Raw genomic sequence first — 23,770 nt, forward strand, 5'->3', positions numbered from 1 at the left:
AAACAGGTATCGGCACCAATACAAATGAAGTATGTGCGCTCTCTCCACAAACATCGTGTGGGTTAATGCATTAAAATTAATTAATTAAAAATCATTGAAAAAAGCGACGGCACAACCTTCTTCATTGACTTCTGAGTGAAGACTAAATGGTGGTTGTTTTGTTGGTACTCTCATCAGGGGCACGAGGGCCCTTTTTTGCCGGATGCTGTGCTAAACATTAATGGAAATATATTGGGTGACGCTGCGCTGGAGCGACGACAGGGGGTGAAAAAGTTAGTTTTTGCTTTGGTGGTGTGTATGCAATATGCGGCCAAACGCTTATGTACCGTTCTTCGTTGTTTTTGCAATTTATTATTCCACAAACAGGTATTTTTTTCTGTCACTCACAGTTAACCAACCTAGCAAGCGAAGAGGAAAAGAAAAAAATGGTATGAGTTATTTTTTGCGGGAAGGCAAGGAGCAGTTTTTCTTCAGTTTCTTTAAGATAATCTTTGTGTGAAGACGGTAAAGTGTGTGAATAAATCAGTGGTTTTGTGTTTTCTTAAATAAATGGAGCTTTTTAGTAAATTATATGCCCAATACATTTTATAATTGGACATTTTATAATTGAATCAAAAAGGTGAATGGATATATTTGATTGGACAAAGAAGAAGTCACATTTAATATTGGTAATAACATTAATAATTTTTTCCAAATGCAGTATAGTCTCGATAATCCGGACACCGCGACTAATCCGGACAACGCGGTAATCCGGACACTAGAATGTTTTACATTATAGACTCTGTAATCCGGACATCACACATTTTTCGTACCTCGATAATCCGGACATCAATATTTTTTTCTATATTGAGCATTAGATACTTATTTATTTCATTGACGTTTTCGTTCTTAGCAATAGCAATTAGTATATAAATAAGAAAAAATAAGTTTTTCAAAGTTTTCGGTCTAAATATCGATTTTTTAGATAGCCACTGTTAACTCTGTTACACAGTCAATATGAAATTAACTATCTGAATCTGTCAAATGATGTGCAAAGTTTCAGTTCGTTTAGTCGACTGCAACTGTGTTAAAAATGAGTTACCCATATTGGTTTTGGTTTCATATTCATGTATTGTCATCCAAGTCTGAAAAGTGTGCAAAGTTTCAGCTCGATTGGCCTATTGCAACTGTGTTAAAAATGAGTTACTAGATTTGAAATAAAAGGATACCAAAGCAAGTTAAATAAAAAACCGGAAAAACTATTAATAGGTGTGTCTTTTTATTTACTATATGTTGCTGAAACATTTTTTTCCTTCATGCAACTGTCAAAATTTGCAACATTAGTAATAATTATTACTAATTATCACGTAAAAAGACACAGCTAATATATATACACCAATTGTAGAGATATGACAAAAATACTCAAGAAATGCCACCTAAATTACGCTTGATGAATATAAGAAGTAAACTTTGTAGCCCGGGGTGCTGCTCCCGCTCATAAAATGGTAGCAACCCGTGATATTTGCTTAATATGAATTCGTTTGCCTTATATGTATGTCAGTTTATTATCTAAGTCCGTTATTAATGATTTAAACGTAAAAAATAATAAGTTTTTGTTACTACTCGGTAATCCGGACAATTCGATAATCCGGACACCGCCGAAACATGTGGTGTCCGGATTATCGAGATTATACTGTACATATATGCATGCATATTAGGCCGAGGCGATTTTTTCAGACTTAAACCACTATAATTTAGCCGTGTGTTAACCGATTTAAAAAAATAATAACTTGTTCGATAGATATAATTCAATCCTTTAAACGGGAGAAGGATCAATAGAAACCCGTTATGAAAAAAGAAGATATGCCCGTTTAAATTTGAAAATATAAGAAACCCAGATTTTCACTACCTTTACCGTTATAAAAAATAAAACGAAGTGACCCCAACGAACTAACGGCATTTTCGTTCTCCATGGATCCCAACACGATAGAATTTTGCATCAGAACGCTTGCATTTTTTCTGGTCAACTTTTGTAGCACAGTGCCATTTATCGACATTTTCCGAAAGGTTTGCATCTTCTCAAGGCCAAAACTGCCTGAAGGAGCATTCCAATGCTTTTGCGATGTATCAGAGGGTTCTTAATTACTATCTTGCCTACATTTATTGTCTTTGTGTTCGATCGAAAATCTCAATGGTTTGGCCGTTATATGCCAAAATGTAAAAAAAAGAAATCGTGGACAAAAAACTTAAAGTCAACATCGGGAGGCTCGATTTTCACCGTAGACCTATGGTCTAGTGGACTTTTTTGCTCAGTTCAATCCCAGGTATCAGAAACGCGAAGAGCCCAATAAGGTTTTCAAATCGCCCCGGCCTAATGCATATATTTAAAATATGGATGTACCTATTTATTACTTTATATAATCATTTGAGTCCAGATACCGATTTCCCTTTGATGATTTCAATTTTGAGGAGCATGTGTTTTACTTCACAACTAACGAGAAGCGTTCAACTGTGTTTCTATATTTTATAATTAATAATTTTTATACCCTCAGCATTTATGCTAACGAGGGTATATACAATTTCACATGGGCAAAATGTGCCTCATCGAAATAATGGTTTTAGGCCCCAAGTATGTTGGTACGAAATCCTTTTCAGACAATTTGAAGTTGATTTGTCACTACCCGTCTGTCTGTCTGGCTGGCTGGAGCGCACGATAACTCTAGAACGGATCAACCGATTCGGTTCAAAATTTGGGTTTCGTAATATTTTGTCCAAACTTAGTTTAAGTTCGAAGATGGGTTATATCGGTATACTCCTTCCGGTACCTCACCCTCAAAAGTTCGAAAATGTTCTTAAAATTTGTGTGTACGATAACTCTTGAAGGGAGTAACAGATTTGACCCATACTTTGCACATCTTGAAATTTGTACCAGACTTAGATGAGGTTCCAATATGGACTCAATCGGTCCACTTGTTCGGATACCTCACACACAAAAGTTCGGAAAAGTTCAGTGTAGGACCTGCTCTCGAATCGCTTTGTTTAGTGGTTGGAGCGCAAGATAACTCTGAATGGATCTGCAGACTCGGTTCAAAATTTGGCCTCCATAATATTTTGTCCAAACTTAGTATAAGTTCGAAGATAAGCCATATCGGTCCACACCTTCAGGTACCTCCCCCACAAAAGCTCAAAAATGTTCGGAAAAATTGTGCGCACGATAACTCTTGAAGGGAGTGACCGATTTGGTCACTCTTTACACATCCTAATACATCAGTCATATATATATCAGGTTTAATATGGGCTATTTTTGTCCACTCATTCGGGTATCACCCACACAAAATTTTGGATAAATTCACTTTAAGACCTGCTCTCGAATCACTTTGACTTCTGCTGAAGCAACTTGCATCAATTACGTCGGTAAATGCTTTTTCAGGGGCAAGTCCATACTTCTTGAGAAAACAGCATAAAAGGTGTCCGAACTTAGTTTCAGTTCGAAGATTGGCAACAACTTCCTGTACTTCCCTAAAATATTTAAAAAATGTCACTAAAATGGTATGCACGATATCCCTTGAACGGGACAACCAAATTTATGCAAACTTTGTATCTCCTAATATTTTGTCCAAATTTAGTTTAACTTCTAAAGTGGCCGATATCGATCTTCTCTTTATGTTACTTCCCCCACAAAAGTTCAACAATTGTGTCGACCTGTCCGTAGATGAAAGTTTTAATTCACATAGGCTGAGGGTATATCTTTGTCGGCAAAGCCAACTGATACTTTTTTAATTGTTATGTTTTCCCTTTTACTAGTGGGACACACATTATTATTTACTCTTTTAATAAAATATTCCATTCCGTTTTTCTTTCATTAAAATCTGTTATGTATTTATTGTATTTGTATTTGAATTTTGTATGTACCTATGCGTCTGTTGTTTCTTTTGTGTTTGGTATTTCTATGCATTTCAATAAAATCATTCATTCATAAATGTGTGTGTATGTCAGGTATAGCCACTGGGCGCTTACTGAGAGCAAGTGAGCATACACTTCAATGTGTTTTACATTGAAATTTAGGCTCACTTGCTCTCAGTGAGCGCCCACTGGCTGGTGTATGTGTATGTTTTTGTGGCTTTTGTGTTTGTGTTTATATTACACTAGCTTAACCCGGTGCGCTTCGCTACCCCGACTAAGTGAAAAATAAATGAATGAGTCCTACGTAGGTCAAATTTACAAATTTTATATACTCTAACACTCCTGAGTCCACTCTCTCCTTTAAAGAAGATAATTAAATTAGGAACAACACTAAAATTGAGTACCTTAAGTATGAGGATACTTGTAATTTATTCAGCCTATTGGGACATCTTAAATTATTCTTAGGATAACTGCTTCTGTTATTGATAATTTTTACTCCAATATTGATAGAGATATGTCAATAATGATAAAAATTTCATTGAAATGGGACGTATATATCAAATCAAATACATGAAATCGTCCGAAAATATACATGGGAGCTATATCTAAATCTGAACCGATTTCGAAATATTTTGGCACAATTATTTCTAGGCCAATTTCCGTCGCACATTACGAATGTCATTGAAATCGGACATATACAGCGTGATTGGTGCATCAAATAAATGCAATCGGCCGAAAATATATATGGCCGCTATATCCAAATCTGAACCGATTTCGATATAATTTTGAACATCTATTTCCAGGCCAATATTCGTCATAAATTCCAAATGGTGCATTAAGTTCATCAATTTGGACGAAAATATATATGGGAGCTATACCTAAATCTAAACCGATTTCGATATCATTCGGCACATATATTTCTAGGCTAATATCCGTCACACGTTAAAAATTTTATTGAAATCAGACATATATAGCGTGTTTGGAGCATCAAATACATGAAATCGACCGAAAATATATATGAGCGCTATATCCAAATCTGAACCGATTTCGATATAATTTGGAACATCTATTTCTAGGCCTATATCCAAATCTGAACCGAAATCGATATAATTTGGCGCATTTATTTCTAGACCAAGTTCTGTAACACATTCCAAATTTCAGCGAATTTGGATATATATAGCGTGTTTGGTGCATCAAATGCGGAAAATCGGCCGAAGATATATATGGAAGCTATATCCATATCTGAACCGATTTCGATATACTTTGGCACATTTATTTCTAGACCAAGTTCTGTAACACATTCCAAATTTCAGCGAATTTGGATATATAGCATGTTTGGTGCATCAAATGCGGAAAATCGCCCGAAAATATATATGGGAGCTACATCCAAATCTGAACCGATTTCGATATAATTTGGCACATGTATTTCTAGACCAAGTTCAGTCACACGTTCCAAATTTTATTGAAATTGGATATAAATAGCGTGTTTGGTGCTTCAAACACATGAAATCGGTAGAAAATATATATAGGAGCTATATCCAAATCCGAACCGATTTCTATATAAATTGGCACATATATTACCAGGCCAATATCCATCACACATTCTAAATTTCAGCGAAATTAGACATATATAGCGTGTTTGGTGCATAAAATAAAGAAATCGGCCGAAAATGTAGGTATATGGGAGCTATATCCAAATCTGAACCAAACTCGATATAATTTGGCACATTTATTTTTAGAACAAATTCCGTCAGACCCTCCAAATTTCAGCGAAATTGGGCATATATAGCATGTTTGGTGCATCAAATGTGGAAAATCGGCCGAAAATATATATTGGAGCTATATCCAAATCTGAACCGATTTCGATATAATTCGGCACATTTATGTCTAGACCAAGTTCCGTTACACACTCCAAATTTCAGCGAAATTGGACATATATAGCGTGTTTGGTGCATCAAATACAGAAAATCTGCCGAAAATATATATGGGAGCTATATCCAAATCTGAACCGATTTCAATATAGTTTGGCACATTTATTTCTAGACCAAGTTCTGTAACACATTCCAAATTTCAGTAAATTTGGACATATATAGTGTGTTTGGTGCATCAAATACATGAAATCGGCAAAAAATATATATAGGAGCTATATCCAAATCTGAACCGATTTCAAAATAAATTTGCACATATTTTTCTAGGCCAATATCCATCACATATTTCAAATTTCAGCGCAATTGGATATACATAGCGTGCTTGGCGCATAAAATACAGGAAATCGGCGAAAATATATATGGGAGCTATATTCAAATCTGAACCGATCTCGATATAATTTAGCACATTTATTTCTAGAACAAATTCCGTCAGACCCTCCAAATTTCAGCGAAATTGGGCATATATAGCATGTTTGGTGCATCAAATGTGGAAAATCGGCCGAAAATATATATAGGAGCTATATTCGGCACATTTATGTCTAGACCAAATTCCGTTACACATTCCAAATTTCAGCGAAATTGGACATATATAGCGTGTTTTGTGCATCAAATGCAGAAAATCTGCCGAAAATATATATGGGAGCTATGTCCAAATCTGAACCGATTTCAATATAGTTTGGCACATTTATTTCTAGACCAAATTCCGTTACACATTTTAAATTTCAGCGAAATTGGACATATATAGCGTGTTTGGTGCATAAAAAAGAAATCGGCCGAAAATATATGTAGATGGGAGCTATATCCAAATCTTAACCAAACTCGATATAATTTGGCACATTTATTTCTAAACCAAATTCCGCCACACATTCCAAATTTCAATGAAATTGGACATAAATAGCATGTTTGGTACATAAAATAAGGAAATCGGCCGAAAATATATGTATGTGGGAGCTATATCCAAATCTGAACCGATTTGAATAAAATTTAGTAAATTTATTTCTACACCAAATTCCGTCACACATACAAAATTTGGAGATTGTATCTGTAATAGTTCTCAAGATATTTGCATACAAAATCTAAATTTTTTGGAGGTACCTCCGGTTTTGATGCTATATCTCCAAATCAACGCGAAATTTCAAAAAATGATATAGCCTATTTTCATTCCAGGCCATGTAGCAATGTACCCTTAACATTTCAGTAGGATCTGTTCAGTGGTTTTCGAGTCTATAAGGCACAAACAAACAAACAAACAAACAAACGTACAAACAAATTTCAATTTTATATATATAGATATAAACAAATAATAGTTTGCACCCAAACGAAAATTGGTTTACACCCAAACAAAAGTTTGTTTACACCCAAACAAATATTTGTTTACACCCAAACAAATATTTGTTTGCACGCAAAAATAAGTTTATTTACACACAAACAAATATTTGTTTGCACACAAACATATATTTGTTTGCAGGTTCAAACATATGTTATGTTAGGGACTGTTGCAAACATATGTATATATGTTTGCTGAAAATTATGTTTGGGACATAGAGAGGCATTTTTCCTACGTGTATACATCTTGGGCCCATAGTGCCCTTTTTATTCAAAAATACAATTTTAATATTTTCTAGGCACTACCTGCAGTTTTTTCCACGAGTGATTTTATCGGTAAAATCAGCATTTTCATGTTGTGCCTCCAATACCAATGAGAATGCGTTGTTCACGCATGTAGCTCTCCATTTTTACTAAACTCGTACCTTCTACTAGCAAACAATAACAATTGTTCAAATGTCAAACAACGACACTTCGAATGGCGCCAAACTTAAAAATTGCGTTCTAGTTGGGACACCCTTTATATCGGCATTAGAAAACTCACTTTTTGATTCAAATGGCTATAGCTCGGTATGCTACTCAAGTTTGTAATCTGGAAAATCAAACTCAAAGAATTTTGAGAAACATTTCACGGTGCTCTCGAATCAAATTTAAATGAAAGGTGCTTACACCTAGGAAGTTTTTGGTGATTCTGAAACTATAATGTTTGTAGATGAAAAAAATCAAAAAACTAAAAAATCGCCGGAGCGCTTTTTAAATAAACCGCGATTCAATTCATTTTTGAGGGTTTTTTAGGGTTTCACGATTTTGCGAGGCGATATAGTCAATCCATTGTCCTAATTTGAACTTCTAAATATCAATAACGGTAAAAACTACGAAGATATCAGAAAAGCCAATCTTGTAGAGAATTTTCAAAGCTATAACATTTTCTTGTGGTTTCCAAGCAAAATCGTGAAAACCTAAAAACCCTTAAAAATGCCAACTTGAATCGCGATTTATTTAAAAAGCGCTCCGGCGATTTTTTCAGTTTTTTTTATTTTTTTTTCATCCATGAACATTGTAGTTTCAGAATCCGCAAAAACTTCCCACGTGTAAGCAACTTCCATTTAAATTTGATTCAAGAGCACCGTGATTTAATTACACGATGCTCTCTCAATAGTGAAAATTCTTAACCTTTTATAGGTTCTATAAAAACTGGCAATCAATATGGACTTTTTCATCTATATTACTTACCAAAATATTTTAAAAATGTACACTCTTATCAGATATTGAGGTGTATAAAATGTAGACAAGTTCGAATAAACTGCCTATAGCTTAAAACAGCCATTTAATTTTGTCCAGCTTCAGGCATTTATATGAAAAAATAAAATTTAACTTAAATCCCATATATTGTTAAACCCTCATCAATTGCTTATCTATTTTTGAGTCCATTTAAAACAAAAAAAAACCAAAAAACAACAACCAACTATCCTCCATCTTGGTAAATTATTATTGTTGTTTCATACGATGATGCTAGTCTTTCACATTCTATTCTTTTAACGGCATTCATTTGATTCTTATGCCTTTCTCAATACAAAAATGTCACACAGTTTAGTAGACCTATAAATTTTTAATAAAGTCAAATGTTTTTTTTTTCTCATTTTTGCTTCGGCCTGTAAAAGGGTATTCATTTTATTAAGGTTGAACTTGTGCACAAAAACATCCACACCTACATATATACATATGTACATATGTTTGTACATTTCCCTGATAGGAAGGAAAAAGATGCTAAAAATTGTCATTCGATTTTAAATGTTTTTCTAGGGCTTCTTTTATTTTGGAATATCGAAAAGCAATAACAACTGAAATGGACAACAACAACACAGCTCAAATTTATAGAAATGGGACAATACACAACATGAGATAAGCAGACGTGCGGAACTAATACCGGATGTAATGTTGAAATGGAGCACACAACAGTGACAAAATAAAAAAGAGGATATCTGAACAGAAGAACAATTTAAAGGGATTGCCATTTAATTTAGCAAAAAAAAAAACAAACATACATTTTACATGTATGTATTACAAGCTATGCGGGTGTGGGTGATTAAAAGAGGAATTTGAGTTTAAATGTTGGTCAATGTTTATAATATGTATGTAGTTATGTACAAATATATCCTGTTAGGTTTTAAATTTGTTTGACTTTTAGCTGACTGACTTAACCTACTGAATACAGTGTACGAAATATCCCACTTAACCACCGTTTTGGCTTTAATAAAAAAAAAATAAAAAAAAACCTATGTTTGGCGTCGGCTTAATTACACTGTACAAAATTTTTCAGGTAATCTTGTGCAAACAATTTGAGCTTAGGATTTTTTGAGAGTACAGATACAAACGAAAAAAAAACCTAGATGGGTTTTGTTGTGTCAGATCCATCTTGGATTTTATAGCCCCATTTAAACATTGTTAAATATTGACTTTTTAAAGAAATTCTGGGCTATATCTCTGAAACATATGGAATCTTCATCTGGCCTCTGAAGCAAATTTTTGGTAAAATAATGAACTCGAAAAACTACATTTATACCTCAAATTTTATAAAATTCGAAAATTTCCATAAATTGTATAGATTTTGCACCCTATCTCCAAAACAGATAGTTTTTTCTTAATGTTTTCTTTTGGAAGAATGTTCGCCGGAATGTAGTACACAACTGTCCGGAACATGTCATTGCTGTAAAATGCTTCTATCACGTTGTTTTCAACAAATTTTTCAACGACGATTTAATAAATATGTCAATAATGTGGTGAAATGCGAGAATAAACTCTTGGTGTGAACTGTGTTTAAAATACGTGTTGTAAAAGATATGATGCAAAATACCGCTGAAATAAAATGAAGTAAGCATTTTAAAGTTTCAAAGTGTTCTAAAAAATTGCTGACAACTTTATTTGGAAGATTTTTGCAAAAGGTTACTTGGTTCAACTCCCAATAGTTTAGCTGATATTGACCAGAATTTCAGCAACTACCCAGCAAAATTTGACGGAAGGGGTTCTTTGCGATGAAGTGATTTCATGTCATCTTTTGCATTGGTTCAAAGGAAGTCGTGAAAGATCCGATCTTTTCATTAGGATTTGAACCACTGCAAAGGAAGTCGTGAAAAATCCGATCTTTTCATCAGCATTTGTACCCATTCCATCGATCCAATAGAGATGATGTTTGTATTTTATTTACACACCTGTTTATTTTCATTTTGGTATGTTCCAGTACTGAAAAAATCTACTAATTTTTATACCCTACACCACTATGTGGTAAGGGGTATTATGTGTTAGTGCATTTGTATGTAACATACAAAAGGAAGCGAGATAGACACATAGTTCCTTCTAGGGATATACATAGAATCACTTTCTGAGTCGATTTATGCATGTCCGTCCGTCCGTCCGTTCGCAACATACAGGTCGCATTTGTTGACCGATTTCGCTGAAAATTGGGGAATAACATTTTTTTCGCCGTCGGAAGATCAAGTTCGAAGATGGGATATATCGGTCCACGTTTTGGTATAGCCCCCATATAACGGTACCCCCCGATTTACGGTATTTTGACGTTTTCAGCTACATTTTCAGACCGATTTGGCTATAATTTGACATTTAGGGTTCTTAAGTGTCAATAAACATATATAACAAAACTTGTGGACATAGGTCCACGTTTTGGTATAGCCCCCATATAACGGTACCCCCCGATTTGCGGTATTTTGACGTTTTTAGCTACATTTTCAGACCGATTTAGCTATAACTTGACATTTAGGGTTCTTAAGTATCAATAAACTTATATAACAAAAGTTGTGGACATAGGTCCACGTTTTGGTATAGCCCCCATATAACGGTACCCCCCCCCCCCCAATTTACGGTATTTTGACGTTTTTTAGCTACATTTTCAGACCGATGTAGCTATAATTTAACATTTAGGGTTCTTAAGTGTCAATAAACTTATATAACAAAAGTTGTGGACATAGGTCCCCGTTTTGGTATAGCCCCCATATAACGGTGCCCCCCGATTTTCGGTGTTTTGATGTTTTTAGCTACATTTTCAGACCGATATAGCTATAATTTGACATTTAGGGTTCTTAAGTGTCAATAAACTTATATAACAAAAGTTGTGGACATACGTCCACGTTTTGGTATAGCCCCCATATAACGGTACCCTCCGATTTGCGGTATTTTGACGTTTTTAGCTACATTTTCAGACCGATGTAGCTATAATTTGACATTTAGGGTTCTTAAATGTCAATAAACTTATATAACAAAAGTTGTGGACATAGGTCCACGTTTCGGTATAGCCCCCATATAACGGTACCCCCCGATTTACGGTATTTTGACAGTTTTAGCTACATTTTCAGACCGATGTAGTTATAATTTGACATTTAAAGTTCTTAAATGTCAATAAACTTATATGACAAAACTTGTGGACATAGGTCCACGGTTTGGTATAGCCCCCATATAGCGGTTCATTTAAGTTCATATTTTCGTATAGCCCAGATACCTCCGAACTAGCTGTTAATGACATTTGAAGTTCCCACGTAATGTACCGATTTTCGATATTTTGAAGATTCTAGCTAAATTTTTTAACCGAATTAGGAGTTATTTGACATTAAAGGCTCCCATCAAAAACTGTCTACGTAGGCCCATGTTTTATTATAACCCCTATATAACAGTACCTCCCAATTTCTAGCCCACCAAAAATTGTCAACATACATAGTTAGATATAGGCACCATAAAAAAGGGCATCCCGAATGAAGCATAAATGTACATAAACATTATCTGACATTTTAACGTACCCACTTAAAGTTGGGGACAGGAATGAAAAGTAATTATTCCATTTTAGTTCAGAATATTTTATGGTGGAGGGTATGAAAAGTTCGGCCCGGCCGAACTTAATGCTTTTTTACTTGTTACTATTATTTCCGATAACATAAAGGAAAAATTGTTATCGTAGTAAAAATAAGTAGAATCTTGCAGTTTCTGAAACAGACCAAAGTTGTTAGAACTGTCGTCGTGATGTTGTCTTACATTTCCTGCATATCAAACAACTAAAACTTCTAAACAATTGGTATTATATGAAGTCCCAACCATCGAGCTAAAAATAGAATCGGACTGCACACATTGCTATTTTAAAAGTTCCCTTGTCTGTTCTAAATCTGACATAGAATGAAATCAATCAAATCTCGCTTCTTGGAATTTGAAAAAAAGTCCGAAACGAAAAGGAACAAGAATCTGAAAATAAAGAAGAAACTACTTTTGGAAAGAAACAATTAAAAATAAATTAATTAAGCATAAATGGTATTTTCCATAAAAAGTCTCTCCTCCCCGTTCGTTACATTTTGTTCTTAGAGATCCCTAAAGCAAGCCGGGTTGTAGATCCCTACATATTTCCGTCACTAAACAAAAGAGTATAAATTACCAAAATGTTGTTATAAAATAACAAAATTATAAAATAAAAGTAATTTACGAAATAAAAATACTTAAAGGAGTGCATTTGGAGTCCATGTTGAAATCTGAACTGGTGATGGGAAGGTAATTGAAAAAAACCTTTTGTAAGATGAAACAATATCAGTTGCGGAGAACGGAGGAAGTAATCTTTTGCGTTGCAGCGGTGGTGATTACATTGCAATTTTGGATGTAAACTTTTGAAAAACTAAACTGATAAATTAATTGTAGCTATTTCATGAATTCGTTTGAATTAATAAAGAGTTTTGTTTTTCATGAAAACCATATTTCAATACAGCATTTCCATTTTCCAAACAAGACATGAAAATTTCATGCCAAGGGGTTGGTGAAAATGACATGCCAAATCATTGGTGGAAATGACATGCCAAAGCATTGGTGGAAATGACATGTCAACGCATTGGTTAAAATGACATGCTTAGGATCCAGATAAGAACGTCATCTTTTGGGGTCCACGCTCATATAAAATTCATCGATGAAGATGCTAAAAAGATGACATGCTAGATCACTTGCACCCATGATTGAATGTCATCTTTGGCATCGAACATTTTGCTGGGTATGTAAAATGTTCTATAATTTATCGATTTTGATGCCCTAGATGGAGTTTTTCTTATTTGGTCTGTTCAAAAGATAAGTTCTACTAGTTTAGGGCTACAATATTTGCAGAGACAGCAAAGGCCAATTGCTAATCGTTTCTGGGATAAAGGCCCAATAAATGCAAAAAACTGTAGTTTTTGCCCGATGTAGATGAGGCGATAAAATCCGAACTTGATCCGACAGGACAAAACCCTACTAAGGTTTTCGTAGTCTCAATATGTATTTTCAAAAAATCATACTAGAAGTTGTTTGCGTATTCTGTGTTGCATAGTGTTATGAATTTCGAATTTATGAATTTTCAAAATGAGGTTTTGGATTTAATTTATTTTTTGCTGTGGTGATGCTGCTTATCAGCAAAACATTTCAAATAAATACTCATAACTGTTTCAATATTGGTCTTATTTGAAAAAATCTTCTTTTGTATGTTCTGTTGTTTTATCAGCTATTTAATAAAAATGGGAAAAAATTTACACAGTGGGCTTGGACGCAATTTTCACCATTTAATATTTAAAATCAATTTTTGACAATGATTATATTATTCTTGAATTTTTTTTTTTGTATTAAACTATGATCAATTAAAAAAATTGTAAGTCCTATTTGGTAGTGAAATTCGAATGATTACCATTTTCCGGATTTTTTTTTTTAAATTTGTCAATACAATTTTTTGTGAAACATTTGGTATTTTACCAATAAAATTCAAAATAATATTTTTTTAACATTTGAGTTCTTGTTTTGTTATGGAATCTATCTTAAACATCCTAAAAACTGCGTCATTTTTCAATTTTGAAAATGGATTAGCAATTACTGCACCAGCCGAACAATAAACTAACAAAATTGATGATCAAATAAATACAGCTCGGGAATTATATAACTGGGCATCCGAACCGAATAATCACCAACTATTAAAGTGATATTTTATTCAGAAGATGATTATTTAAATACAAGATAGGATTTGAATTAGAAGTATACAATAGCGAAACCTATCAGCGGCCAAATATCCGCGTAAATGTATAAAACATATTTGCATTTGAAAAGCGAAAGTTCTAGGACAGAGAAGCCACTACATAGTCGATACGTCCGAAGATCTGCTTTACCACCAGTGAAACCAGGTAACGTAATTTGGTGACTATGTGGGTTCGAGTCTTTGGCTTTCCTTTTTCACTTGCAAATAATTTCCGATCACCAAGCTTAACTCTAAACGAGAAAATTAATAAAAAATCATTGAAAATGATCTTCGCCCTAAAAAGGCAAAATTTCAAAAAAAACAAAAAAACTTAATTCAGTAATACCCACTTATGCTGATACACTAATTGCTAAACTTAAAATCGCAAAATTAAGACGTTTTTAAGATGTTTAAGATAATCTATATCTATAAAAGAGGAAAATGTTTGTACGTTTGTTTATTTGTTTGTTTGAAGTCTATGGACTCAAAAACCGCTGAACCGATCTTCCAGAAACTTTCAGAGTATATTACTACATTGCCTGAAAGTGTCATAGGCTATAAAAATCTTTGAAATTCCGCCCCGATCTGGAGATATAGCCTCAGGATCAGAGGTACCTCCGAAAAATGTAGATTTTGTATGCTAATATCTAAAGATCGGTTACAGATACAGTCTTCAAATTTGGAATGTGTTTCCGTCACACAGTTTCGGTTTAAAAATAAATTTGTCAAACTATATTGAAATCGGTTCAGATTTGGATATAGCTCCTATATATATTTTCGGCCGATTTCATGTATTTGATGCACCCAACCCACCATGTATGTCCAATTTCAATGAAATTTGGAATGTGTGACTAAATTTGTTGCAGAAATGAGCATGCCAAATTATGTTGAAATCGGTTCAGATTTGGATATAGCTACTATATATATTTTCGGCCGATTTCATTTATTTGATGCACCCAACCCACTATGTATGTCCAATTTCAACGAAATTTGGAATGTGTGACTAAATTTGTTGTAGAAATGAGCATGCCAAATTATGTTGAAATCGGTTCAGATTTGGATATAGCTACTATATATATTTTCGGCCGATTTCATTTATTTGATGCACCCAACCCACTATGTATGGTGTAGAAATAAGTATTGAAATCGGTGTTGATTTGGCTATAGCTCCCATATTTATTTCAATGAAATTTGTGCGGTATCTTCTTCTATATCTATAAAAGAGGATAATGTTTGTACGTTTGTTTGTTTGAAGTTTATGGACTCAAATCCGCTGAACCGATCTTCCTGAAACTCTCAGAGTATATTACCACATGGCCTGAAAGTGTCACAGGCTATATAAATCTTAAAAATTCCGCCCCGATCTGGAGATATAGCTTCAGGATCGGAAGTACCTCCAAAAAATGTAGACTTTGTATGCTGATATCTAACGAACGATTATCGATACAGTCTTCAAATTTGGTATGTGTGACGGAATTTGGTCTAAAAATAAATTTGCCAAAGTAATTTGAAATCGGCTCAGATTTGGATATATATTTTCGGCCGATTTACCCCCAGTTTTTGTAAAAATTTTTATTCTTCTCACACGAATTGTCAAATTTTGTAGATCGATTTACTCGCTTAAGCGCAAATGTAGAGCGCTGATTTTTAAATGAGGAATCCTTAACGATATATGGAACGGGTATACGAAAAATTAGATGTGTATGTCATCTGGGATCTGAGCTATGAATGCCTAAATTATTACGAATATAGACGAACGAACAAAAATAAGTTACAAAAACAGGGGGTTAATGCATTTGATGCATAAAACACGTTTTGTATGCCCAATTCCAATGAAAATTGGAATGTGTGACGGAATTTATTGCAGAAATAAATGTTCCAAACTATTTTGAAATCGGTTCAGATTGGGATATAGCTCCCATATATATTTTCGGCCGATTTCATGTATTTTCTACACCAAACACGCCATGTATGTTCAATTTTTTTTTTTATGCAATAAACACCTTATGTTTGTCCAATTTCAATGAAATTTTAAATATGTGGCGGGAATTGATCTACAAAAAAAATTGGTAAATTATATTGAAAGAATTTCAGTCAATAGAATTTCAGGAAATGCACGAACGTACAAATCCATTGATACTGTGGCAACTGAAGACGACGCGGTTAACTATCCAGTTGAATTCCTACGTTCGTTGGATCTTCCAGGCTTTCCTCCACATAATTTAGTGCTAAAAGTCGGTGTTCCTATTATTTTATTAAGAAACATAGACCCACCTCGCCTTTGCAATGGTACAAGGTTAACAGTAAAAAAACTACATAACTATTTAATTGAGGCAACGATTATTACTGTGAAGTATATAGGTTTAGATGTACTGCTACCTCGAATCCCTCTAATAGCAACAGAAACGCCCTTCAATTGTAAAAGATTGCAGTTTCCTGTACGTTTGGCATTTGCAATGACTATAAATAAATCCCAAGGACATACTCTTCGTGTATGCGGCCTAAATTTAGCATGTTCTTGCTTTTCTCATGGTCAGCTCTACGTTGCATGTTCACGTGTTGGTAGACCGCCCGATTTGTTTGTTTACGCTCCTGAAGGCAAAACAAAAAACATTGTATCTCCTAAAGCATTACAATAAATACTTTACTTTAAATTTTTGAATTTGATTTCTTTCTGATTTCAAAAAATCCGTAAAATTTCAAATGCATATCAATCTAAACGGGGTAGCGAAGCGCACCGGGTTCAGCTAGTTCCCTAAATAAAATAACAAAACAAATGTTAAAAAATGTAAATTTGTATTTTTTTTTTGGTAAAATAACAAATGTATGTATAAAGAAAAAAAATGTATTGGCAAATTTTAAAAAATTAAAAAAAATAGTAATCATTCTAATCCCACTACCAAATAGGACTTAAAGTTTTTGTAATTGATCGCAGTTTAATACAAAAAATTTTGAAAATCGAAGAGTACCATCAATGTTGTTAAAAATTGATTTTAAATATTAAATCGCGAAAATTACATCTAAGCCTGCTGTGCAAATTGAAAAAGTATCCGATTTTACTTAGAAATCCCCATGTATATACTTCATAGGGTCGCATATGAATATTTCAATGCATTACAAACAGAAAAACAAACTTAATATGCCCTCCATACTATTATGGAGGGTATAGAAATAATATCAAATATTTGTTTAAAACCTTTTTTTCGATAATTTCCGTTCATTTTAACACTTCCGCCAAGCAATGCAGCAAAATCATTTGTTCATCCATTCATCTTTAACATTAATGTTTTTCCTTTCTTTACCACCATCAATAAACGTGCTGATGATGACTTTTGTATAAAAATTTATATTCTTGCAGTAGTCGTTATATTGAACATAGCGCCATAAAATATGCAATGGATTTTGTTTCTACAATTTTTAACAATCTAGTCCGCATTCATTGTACTGTACAAGCACTTCAGTGCACTTTACAATCAATTTACAATGTCGATGACTACTACCGGTCATTTGGTTAGTTTAATGACACTATCGACCAAAGTGAATGGAACACAAAAAACAAAAACAACACGAACGAATTGGTCTCGTTGATGCAATTGGTCTTGCTGTTGTTACTCGCCATTTTGCTGTTGTTGTCTGTTCTTGTTCCCTGCATTTTGACACTGTTAGTCTTGTTAACAAGAGAAAACATTGTAAATAACGACAGAGACGCGACAAGATTAAGATCGAACATCTCATAAAATATGCACATAAGTGTGTGTACACAGACGACACAGCAGCAGCAGGCAATCTAGGAATAAGAAAAAAACAAAACACATATCAATAGTAGGGTTATGACTTTTTTACAACCTCATATACCTGCATCATAGCGTGATGAGTTGCTACATAAGATTACATAAGATTTTAATTATAAATTGATTCGATAAAAAAGCTTCCGCACAAAAAGCTTTTAAAGTTTTTATTTTTCAGTATTTTTGACCATTTTTTGAAGTCACTATAAGCAGATATTTAACTGAAAACAAGGTATAGGGGCACACGACATAACCGAAATGACATAACCGTTGGTTTCCCACTATTTTCTCGTCGTATTATTACATATATATAATTTTATATTATATATAACATTATTTCATATATCATAAAAATTAAAAGTGGTTTGTGAGAGACCTTTTTCAATATTTCTGTGAAATAAATGTTATTTTAGTCATTCATAGGCAAAAGGTCATTCATTCGTGCTAGAGGAAATAATTTTTTGAGAAAAAAATTTCATTTCATAGTATTTTTAAAAATTTAGTTTTTTTACAAAGTGGTTTGTGCGGAACCTTTTTTATAGTAAAATGGAATGAATGTTATTTTAGGCATTAGTAGGCAAAATTTCATTCATTCTCACTACAGGAAATAATTTTTGAGAAAAAATGTCAAAAAGTCATAACCCTAATCAATAGCCTCAATTGTTCTCATCAAGGCAATAAGTCATCACCGCCGACAACATGATAGTTGGTTTATTGCATACGGTTTTTATTAAGTTTGCACATTTTTCAATATTGCTTTTATTGGCACATTAAAAATATATTTTGTTTATTTAATTCTTTTAAAGATTATTGGTAGTTATAGTAAGTTATTATATTCTACCCTACCCATTATGTCCATAATGGACAGCAAAAGGAATAGGTTCTGATGATCATCATGTTATAACGACTTTCGGCATAGATAGTAGCATAGACTAAAAAAGCGCACAGCAACAACTGGTATGATAAGAAATTGAGGGAATCGGAATCGCATAAGAGGACATTTGCAGTTTTAAGTTTTATTTTGCGAACTCAATTGTCCCGACTTTTCAGTATTTTGATTTTATTTGTTTTGTTTAAGTTGAAGATTCAATCATATGATTGCATAAGTCTAGAGTATTCCCCCATTGGCTTAACTTCATCATAACTTTCTTTGCAGAGAGTAATGTTTACAAAACGCACTGGCAGCTTGCAAAATTTACTGATCGCTACAAATATCATGATTTCATCCCGGCGAAGGGAATTATCAATTGGCTTTTCAGTTTTTGAAATGATTATTTTTTTAGTGAAAAACTGAACTCTTTAAGCATCGAGTATTCTTATGTTAATGAGAATGATGCCTACTTTTCGGCTTTCCCAAAAAAAAAAAAACCAGAACAAAATATTTGCAGGCTGAGGGCACGACTCAACTAAGAAATCATCGATTTCTGTTAAGTTGAAATAACATCAGCACAGTTACCTGTGAGTATGTTGTTGGAATTTTATTTAAAAAATTCAAATTTGCGCGTGTCTTCGCTGTTTTTCATACAACCAAAAATGTGCCTCTTGGAAATAACGGTTTTAGACCTCAAGTATGTTTGGACGAAATTCGTTTCAGACATTTTGGAGACGATTCAGCCATGTCTGTCTGGCTGGTGCGCCAGAACGGATCAACCGAATCGAACCGAATTTTGCACTTATTATTTTGGCCAAACTTAGTTTAAGTTCGAAGATGGACCATATCGGTCCACTGCTTCGGGTATCTATCCCACAGAAATTCAAATTTTTCTTTAAAATGGTGTGAAGGATAACTATCGAAGGGAACAGTCGATTTGGTCCAAACTTGGCACAACATATTATTCCTTCCACTCCTTTGGGTACCTACCACACAAAATTCGGAAAAAGCGAAGTTTAAGAGCTCCTCTCAAATCGTTTTGAACATTTTTCAGCTGGTTGTCCTTGCAGCCGCCTTTGCAACGGTACAATTGTTTTCGGGCGGAAGTCCATACTTCCGATTAAAATGAAAAATCCGAAAGATAACTCTCGCAGGGAGTTTCTGATTGGTCGAATCTTTGCACATCGTATAACTTTATCCATTTATGTATCAGGCTGGGATATGGACTATATCGGACCCGTCATTAGAGTACCTCCCACACAAAATTTGGGAAAAGTGTAGTTTGGGGACTCGTCTCGGGTCTATTTGAAATTTTTTGTTTTCACGGTCCCCATTACAACGGTACACATTTTTTTTCCGGAGTAAGTCAATACTTCTAAAAGCTTCAAAAAACCCTGCCTGCACATATCGACACCTCCAAATAATAGTATGCTAAGTCTAAAAAGTGAGTTTTGCAGGAGAAGCTCTCAAAGTTTGGAAATTTTTTGAACTTCAGTACTATGCTAAGTCAATATTTGTTTATAACTTCTGTTCGGATTGACCGATCATTACCAAAATTGGACAGAATTTAAGTTAAAGGACGTTCGACACCTCCAAATAATAGTTTGCTAATTCTGAAAAGCGAGTTTTGCAGGACAAGCTCTAAAAGTTTGGAAATTTCTTTGACCTTCAGTACTATGCTAAGTAAATATTTGTTTATAACTTCTGTTCGGATTGTCCGATCATTACCAAAATTTGACAGAATTTAAGTTAAAGGACGTTAAATATAAAAATGTAAAGAACTTGAAAACATGCTAAATCGACTTAGCATACTATTGTTTGGAGGCGTCGATATTAAAATGGATAGCGTGTATGATAACTTTTAATTGTTTCAAAAAATGCTTCCAAGCTTAATGATACTTTTATTACTTGTTGTTGAGTATTTAGCTAAAGTTACGAGTAAAATTGGCCAGCAAAAATTCGGATCCGTTAGTCATTATGTAACACATTACAAAGTAATATAAACAAAAATAACTACTTATGTTACTCCTTACTATGTTATGAGTACGATAGCACAGAGCGTGTGTGTCCGACTAGCACATGCAAGCACATGTTAGCGTTTAAATAGCGGAATAAAATATAATAAAAATATGAAGTGTGTTGAAATTGAAAACAAATTCCACCTTAAATATTCGAAAAATAGAACATATGTTTTTTAATAACTAGTTATTCTAGTGGTCGTAGAACAATTAAATATTCAGTGCGACATGCCCTTGTTAAAATAATTTTTTAGTAGGGGGTTTTGTAAGTAGTTACGACTACTAAAAAGTACTACACAAATCCATTATTTTGGTAGGAATTTTTCTGGGTGGACTTCATTTGTCATTTATGTATGGTTCCCAGTGGTTAAAACTTTTTCCATCAAAAATTGTGGACAGAGGTCCACGTTGTTGTATAACCCCCATATAACGGTACATCTCGATTTCAGGCATATCCATACTTTGAACTAACCAAAGTGGCTAAAGTTAGGTATTTATGGTTCCCAGCGTTCAAAAAATTTCTCCACCTAAAGTTGTGGGCAATGAAAGCAAATAAACAAAACGATTCACGTACCACTCACACAAAGTCACAAACTTTTTAGTTTCTCTAAATGGTTTCGCTCTCAAAACAAAAAACCACAAAACTTTTCAATGCAAAAATACTATAAACGTACAATTACTTAAATGTACTTCGGTTATGCTTTGCCGAGTTGTTGCATTCTGCACCGAAACAAATGAATTTTTGGCAAACATTCGCTGTGCGAAATGATCATTGATCAATGCCACACTCAGAGACACGCTCACACATTTGATTGCTTAACAACCCTATCAACATCAACACCCAGCAAACCAAATGTCGGTTGTCCGACAAATCTGAACAATTTCGGAAGCAAAATCGTTCAAATTTCGTTTCGATTTCTATACGATTTTTCGTAGGGGAATTCGTTCAGATTTCATTCCAATTTCGGAGAGAATGTCGGAAATAAATTTCCCTTCGAATGTGCAAGTGTTTTGCTTCCCATTTCGGTACGAATTCGAATCGATATGTCGGAAACAAATTTCCTTTCGCACAACAACCACCTTTTGTACATATCTAATTCCTCGCTGTTAAATATATACAAAATGTGGTTAGTTTCATTTTAGTTTGTTGTCGAGAAACAAAATGGTTGGTTATAAAATTCGCAGATACAATTTTTAAATATTTTAAATATAAATGCAACGTATAATAATTCAAGCTAATGGTGATAGACTCAACATATTCGAACACATAGTTTACAGTGTTCTACTATAACTACCCAGCAAACCAAATGTCGGAAGTCCGACATATCGAAACAATTTCGGAAGCAAAATCGTTCAGATTTCGTATCGATTTCTATACGATTTTTCGTAGGGGAATTTGTTCAGATTTCGTTCCGATTTCGGAGAAAATGTCGGAAGTAAATTTCCCTTCGAATTTGCTAATGTTTTTCTTCCGATTTCGGAATATTTCATGGTTGAGGGTATACAAATTTGGTTCTGGCAGAAATTAATGCTTTTTACTTCATATTATTTATACTTGTATTTAATACATACACTAAAGTTGTATCTAATATATATACAATCCAGAAATGCAAATTTGCAATCTTGGATGTATAAATAGGGGCTCCAAATGGCGAAAATTGTCTAGCAACAACAACATCTAATATGCCTGAGGATGTTAGCCTTAGGTCATAGAGTTCGATTAATTAAATTAATTAAAATCTCACAAAAATGGCCTTCGCCCCTAAATAGGCAAACACTTAAAAATAATGGTAATTATTGCCAATTTGTTGTGGAGAATTAATTTTGTTGCCTGTCACTTTTGACACTGGTGCACCAACAATTTTATTTATAAGTAAACATGCAATTTTATATTTAAAAATGCTCACAAAAACACTCTCCCCACCCACATACTTATTATATAAATGTAAGACATTTTTGGTGACTAATTAAAACAAAATATGTATATAAATTAATTTATTATTTTTTTTTTTTACTTTTTTTTAAAGAACTATTAACATTTATTAAACTGTCACTCTTTGTGAACAAAACCGTCCGACCGTACCAAAAACCCTATAATTTTGATATTTAAATCCAAATGGGTTCGCAAAGTTATGATTATTTAGCACAACTAGCAACAATGAAGGCTTATCAATTATTAACCGGACTTTTGGTACTGGCATTATTTTACTCAGATGCAGTAAGTTTGATATTTATAATCCTTAACAATCATCCAGCGAATTACGATCTCTGTTATTTGCAGACTCTAGCGGAGGATGAAGATGTCACCCTTGTGACACAGATAATAGAGTATTGTGTCAACTATACAAAAGCCGATATAATAGAAGCAAATCGCAATGCTGAAACTAATTGGGATAATGTTACTCATGAAAAGAAGTGTTTGATGTTGTGCTTCTATCGTAAACTTGATCTCATTGACTATATGAACATCAAAAGATTCGAAGAGATTGCTGTCTTCATGGAAGAACGTTATGAGGCGAATAAAATTCGTCCAGCTCTTAAGCAATGTTTGGAAATCGAGGAAGCAGATGCATGTGAAGAAATTTATCAAATTGAAATGTGTATGTTGAAAATGTTGAAGGATAGTAATAAAAAAATTACATTGTAATAATAATTACTAATAATTACAACAATAATACCAAAAGTCTCTCTACGAAACTAGTATTCTCGGCCCTTCCCTAAAGTAAATCAATTTTAACTACACCACTTTAAAAACTTGTTGTTTTTAAAATTTGAAAACAACAAATCTGTGATTTAGCTGGGTCTTACTTTAAAAATAAATTTTGTAGGTGGATGTCTTCTTTCGTAAATTTATGATTTATCCCTATGGACAGAGGCAACGCTGGCTAAACGAATACAATTATTATCCTCTAAAAATATTTAATCAAAGGCTCCGTTTACGGCAA

At 33.7% G+C, this 23,770-nt stretch overlaps 1 protein-coding gene across 1 annotated transcript; it reads left to right on the plus strand.

Moving 5' to 3' along the window:
* The first annotated feature begins 636 nt into the window (after positions 1 to 636).
* On the plus strand, positions 637 to 23,472 carry LOC141386822 (uncharacterized). Its single transcript, XM_073955731.1, has 3 exons — positions 637 to 668; positions 22,853 to 23,043; positions 23,107 to 23,472. The coding sequence occupies exons 2-3, from the start codon at positions 22,942 to 22,944 to the stop codon at positions 23,470 to 23,472; spliced, it is 468 nt and encodes a 155-aa protein (XP_073811832.1). The 5' UTR covers positions 637 to 668; positions 22,853 to 22,941.
* Positions 23,473 to 23,770: the final 298 nt, after the last annotated feature.

The sequence above is a fragment of the Musca autumnalis genome, unplaced genomic scaffold (genome assembly GCF_047663935.1).
Source record: "Musca autumnalis isolate F117 unplaced genomic scaffold, ASM4766393v1 scaffold_5, whole genome shotgun sequence".
NCBI lineage: Eukaryota > Metazoa > Arthropoda > Insecta > Diptera > Muscidae > Musca > Musca autumnalis.